The sequence below is a fragment of the Panthera uncia genome (genome assembly GCF_023721935.1).
Source record: "Panthera uncia isolate 11264 chromosome B2 unlocalized genomic scaffold, Puncia_PCG_1.0 HiC_scaffold_24, whole genome shotgun sequence".
Taxonomy (NCBI): domain Eukaryota; kingdom Metazoa; phylum Chordata; class Mammalia; order Carnivora; family Felidae; genus Panthera; species Panthera uncia.
The window spans coordinates 118,207,562-118,213,033 of record NW_026057580.1 but is presented as its reverse complement, the minus strand read 5'-3'; the positions used below and the strand labels follow the sequence as shown (position 1 = coordinate 118,213,033).

The following is a 5,472-nucleotide window of genomic DNA, read 5'->3' as shown; positions in this document are numbered from 1 at the left end:
CCCCACCCGGTCACCCCAGGGCAGGTCCTGACAGCCGGCCCCCCACCCGGTCACCCCAGGGCAGGTCCTGACAACTGGCCCCCCACCCGGTCACCCCAGGGCAGGTCCTGGACAACCTGGGGCAGTCCTGACACCCCAGAGCCCCCTGCAATCACTCAAACCAGTCCGTCCTGAGCCTGCTGACCTGCCTCACGTGCCCCTCCCCATGGAAACCTCAGGGAAGTTGTCCACGTCTCCCCCGTTCCCTCTGCCCCGACGGACCGTGGTCCCCGTGAGTGGGGGAGGGGCAGAGAACTAGGGAGACACAGAATCCTAAGCAGCTCCGGGCTCCAAGCTGTCAGCACAGAGCCCGATGCGGGGCTCAAACTCACGGACCGTGAGATCATGACCTGAGCTGAAGTCGGACGCTCAACAGACCGAGCCACCCGGGCGCCCCTTTCTTTCTTGTTTCCACATAAAGCCAAGTTAGTTAATATAGAGTGTGATAATGGTTTCAGGGGCAGAACCCAGTGGTTCATCGCTTACGCACCACACCCAGTGCGCATCCCAGCAGGTGCCCTCCTTCGTGCCCGTCACCCATCTAGCCCATCCCCCCACCCACCTCCCCTCCAGCAACCCTCAGTCTGCTCTGTTTTTAAGAGTCTCTTACGGTTTGCCTCCCTCTCTGTTTTTATCGTATTTTCCTTCCTTTCCCTTAAGTTCGTCTGTTGTGTTTTTTTAAATTCCACACAGGAGTGAAATCATATGCTGTCTTTCTTTGACTGACTTACTTCACTCAGCATGACAATCTCTAGCTCCATCCAACTTGGTTTCCTGCTCAGAGGTGTTACGGAAGTTGGTGACCCTCCCCGGCACCCACACTGTACAAACGAGGCCGTCAAGTCCCACTCGCCCGTGCAGCCAGCAGGCAGGAGGTCCACGCATGCTTCCCGCTGAGGGTGCTGGGATCCACCCACCGCGGGGAATCCTCTTTCTCCACAACAGCTGGTTGGTCAGGCCAGCCTCCGATGAAAACATACACTCGACCGGTAAAACGGCTAAAATAACGTTTCCAGCCATCACAATAGTGGGTCTGCATAACAGGAACTACCGAACCGCTTACAAGCCGGCCTGAACGTCCGGTGGGAGTCGAGATGCGGTCCCCAGATTTGCACCTCAAACACAGGACGACAGGACACGTTTGGAAAGCCGGCCACCGCGGTGGGAACAATAAAACACTTGTCTTCACACAACACCCAGCTCCTCCCCTTCCAACCGGCTTCCCTCAGACGCTTGTGGACGATTTACTATTATTTCTACGGACAAATGAGCTACACGTAAGAGGCACACGGTGCTTTTCTTTCGCCCTCAGACCAAAGGACAATCTACACTTGTAAGAAGTCGCGGGAGCGGGCGTCGGGACCCGACGCGTTGCAAAGCACAGAACAACGAGAAAGGCTCTTACTGGGGCGCTTCCTGGCACTGGCTTTACCTTCTTCTTTCGTCACCCCCAGGCAGCCCATCAGCTCCGGCACCGAGATGGACTTGTCATTATTCACGTCGCAGTATTCGACAAACTTCTTCACGCATTTCTTGGGTTTTGATTTTTTCCGAAGGAACCTCTTGAAGGGCTTGATCTCCTTTTTGCCAATGTCCCCACTGGAGTTCTTATCAAGTAGTTTGAAATACCAGTGGACCACTCTCTCCTCTAGCGTGTGGCTGGGGTCGGGTTCTGAAAGCCTGCAAGAACACACAAGGGCGTCAGGAGCCGCGGCCACACAGCCGTCACCGCCCTGCCCCTGCCCGTCTACGGAAGGCATGCCGTGCGCACCAGCCCCCCCAGAGGGGTGTCCTGCCCGTCACTCCCCCGGTGCCGGCGCCTGAGCCACCAAAGATTCACCGTTCCATATAACGAGGTTTAAAAACAATTTAGAGAAAGGGCTTTAAAAAATATTTCAAGTCGGTTTCAAAACGGCAAACGACACAATGAATTTATGCGTGTGAATTACACAGTTGGTGTCGGCCAAGCGTTTGAAGACAGAAGCCCCGGGTCTCAGGTTCGGTGCTCCGTGGGGTTGGCGGGTCAGCTCGCACATCCATGGCCCTACAGACACTGGGACCCTGAGGCTCCCGACTCCTTTAAATGTGACTCACAGGCATACATAGCAGTTTCTACCACAGGGACACTGCCGGATGCAAATAAAAATACATCTTGAAGTGGTAACCAGACATTTACCCTTGGATTTCAAGAAAAGTTTGGCATTTTAAGATCTAGGAGATGAAACACTCAGGAGGGAGGCCAGCACTCTAAGGAAGTAACCACGGGAAGATTCTCCCTCAGAAAAAGCTCTTCGAAAAAAGAAATAAATTACTGCTAATTCCCAGGGGGATGCAGGGCTTGCCATGAGACGTCCAGGCAGCGCTGGGAGGTCCCCTGGCACCCGCGGTTACTTGTGGGGAGCACACGGCATCAGGACGCCCCCAGGAGGGCGTGGGGAGCACGGCCCGGAGCCCCGGAACCCCGACCCCCTGCGCGGCACCGGACCACCCGCGTCCAGAGTTTCGCAAGTCACCGTGAGCAGTGTCACTGTGAATAATGCCACCGAATTGTACACTTGAGATGGTAAATCTTACGTCTTTGGGTTTTTCTACAACAGACACACAGTATTTTGAAAACGTGAAACCAAACATCTTAATTCAAACTGTGAAAATCTACTCAATGGCTCTGAAATGCAACTCCAAGGCATAAAGCCGTCGGAACTGGGGCCCCGCTTTCCGTTCCTCTCCCGCCTCACACCCGCCATGGCCTGGTGCAGCCACTGGAAATCCCAGGTTCTGGCTCGACCCACTGTGATACGTGAGCTCCGTGAGCCCCAAAGGGCCCCCCCTCCATCCCCGTGAGCCCTGTGGGGTCCCCCCTCCGTCACCATGAGCCCCGCAGGTCCCCTCTCTGTCCCCGTGGGCCCCGCAGGGTCCCCCCTCCATCACCATGAGCCCTGCAGGGTCCCCTCTCTGTCCCCATGGGCCCCGCAGGTCCCCTCTCTGTCCCCGTGAACCCCGCAGGGTCCCCTCTCCGTCACCATGAGCCCCGCAGGGTCCCTTCTCTGTCCCCGTGAGCCCTGCAGGGTCCCCTCTCTGTCACCATGAGCCCCGCAGTTCCCCTCTCTGTCCCCATGGGCCCCGCAGGGTCCCCTCTCTGTCCCCATGGGCCCCGCAGGTCCCCTCTCTGTCCCCGTGAACCCCGCAGGGTCCCCTCTCCGTCACCATGAGCCCCGCAGGGTCCCTTCTCTGTCCCCGTGAGCCCTGCAGGGTCCCCTCTCTGTCACCATGAGCCCCGCAGTTCCCCTCTCTGTCCCCATGGGCCCCGCAGGGTCCCCTCTCTGTCCCCATGGGCCCCGCAGGTCCCCTCTCTGTCCCCGTGAGCCCCTCAGGGTCCCTTCTCTGTCATCATGAGCCCCGCAGGTCCCCTCTCTGGCCCCGTGGGCCCAGCAGGGTCCCCCCTCTGTCACCATGAGCCCCACAGGGTCCCCTCTCCGTCCCCATGGGCCCCGCAGGGTCCCCCCTCCATGACCATGAGCCCCGCAGGGTCCCCTCGTTGTCCCCGTGGGCCCTGCAGGGTCCCCACTCCGTGACCATGAGCCCCACAAGGTCCCCTCTCTGTCCCCATGGGCGCCGCAGGGTCCCCTCTCCATCCCCATGGGCCCTGCAGGGTCCCCTCTCTGTCCCCATGGGCCCCGCAGGGTGCCCCCTCCGTCACCATGAGCCCCGCAGGGTCCCCTCTCCATGACCATGAGCCCCACAGGGTCCCCACTCCATGACCATGAGCCTCGCAGGGTCCCCCCTCCGTCACCATGAGCCCCACAGGGTCTCCTCTCTGTCCCCATGAGCCCCGCAGGGTCCCCACTCCGTTACCATGAGCCCCACAGGGTCCCCCCTCCGTCACCATGAGCCCCGCAGGGTCCCCTCTCCGTCACCATGAGCCCCGCAGGGTCCCCACTGTGTCCCCATGGGCCCCGCAGGGTCCCCTCTCTGTCCCCATGGGCCCCGCAGGGTCCCCCCTCCATCACCATGAGCCCCACAGGGTCCCCCCTCTGTCCCCATGGGCCCCGCCGGGTCCCCCCTCCGTCACCATGAGCCCTGCAGGGTCCCCTCTCTGTCCCCATGGGCCCCGCAGGGTCCCCTCTCCATCACCATGAGCCCGGCAGGGTACGCTCTCTGTCACCATGAGCCCCGCAGGGTCCCCTCTCTGTCCCCGTGAACCCCGCAGGGTCCCCTCTCTGTCACCATGAGCCCCGCAGGTCCCCTCTCTGTCCCCGTGGGCCCCGCAGGGTCCCCCCTCCATCTCCATGAGCCCCACAGGGTCCCCCGTCTGTCCCCGTGGGCCCCACAGGGTCCCCACTCTGTGACCATGAGCCCCGCAGGGTCCTCCTATGCTGACCATGCCTCTGATGCCTCACGGCTGCACCAGCGTCTAGCCGGCGATCACCAAGGCTCCTCGGACCCTCACTGACCCTTCTCGGACCCTGCCACGTACCTGCCGGAGGAGGGGTCGGACACGGCGTGCACCATGTCCGTGGACAGCGCGTCCAGAATGCTCGTCAGAAACTCATTCTTTTTGGCACCCGGACAACCTAAAAAAAGAAAGTCAGCATCTTTTTTTTTTGCTCGTATTTCACAGAACCCACAAAATAGAAGAGATCTTTCCCTGTGATGAAAAGAAACGTTTATGTCTTGGAAATCAGTATGTCGGGGTACCTTAGTATCAGTGAGCTCATGTGAACACATGGCAACACATATATTCATGTGGGGTCCTGATTTTCGTGAATGATGGCATCTGACACTTACCAAGTCGCCACACGGGACTCAGAGATCGCAGGCACTGATATCCACAGCGGCAGTCCCGGGCGGCACCCCTACTGGCCAACACTACGTACGAATTCCTGGTGCCTGCAGGCATCGGAAAACGCGCGAGGTCCCTGCTGGAGACGGACGTGGCCGGACGCCTGTCCCGGTGGGCCTGGGGGACCCCGCAGGCGCAGAGTGGCTGGCTTACGGGCAGCTCGGCTTCCCTCAATCTATTAACCCGCAAGACACCGCCTAGCGGCAGCCCCCCTTCTCCACCCTCACACCACTTGCAGCTCCCCGGCCCCCGCACCTGCCGCACTCCGCCCCATCCTGTTCCGGGACAAGGACAAGAGCCGGGCCAGGTGCGTCCTTTCCGGGCTCTGGAGAGGTCAGAAGACTCGGCCTGGGTCGGACGGTGGTTCAGTGAGACGGCCGGTGAGTCATTCAAAGACCAACATGTTATACGGTTAAACACACTCCGGTTTTCCTTTTGACACTTGAGTTGCGGTTATTATTACGCAAGTATGTGTTGGCTGCCTACAGCAGGCATCCATTCAGGCCTGTCTGTGCTTCGTTAAGTACACGTATCAGAGAAAAGATGTGAGTCCTCACGGCGGGGGGGGGGGGGGGGGGGGGGGGGGGGGGGGG

General features: G+C 60.1%; 1 protein-coding gene across 4 annotated transcripts in view; it reads right to left on the bottom strand.

The window, feature by feature from the left end:
• SMOC2 (SPARC related modular calcium binding 2) overlaps positions 1–5,472 on the bottom strand; it is a 161,011-nt gene that overhangs the window by 6,191 nt on the left and 149,348 nt on the right. For 2 of the 4 annotated variants that reach the window (XM_049654606.1, XM_049654608.1), the window contains exons 10-11: positions 4,514–4,610; positions 1,445–1,719 (exon numbers count right to left, since the gene is read on the bottom strand). In XM_049654606.1, coding sequence (XP_049510563.1) covers positions 1,445–1,719; positions 4,514–4,610 — 372 coding nt within the window. The remainder of the gene's footprint in view (positions 1–1,444; positions 1,720–4,513; positions 4,611–5,472) is intronic. The other 2 variants (XM_049654607.1, XM_049654609.1) reach the window with 1 other exon arrangement.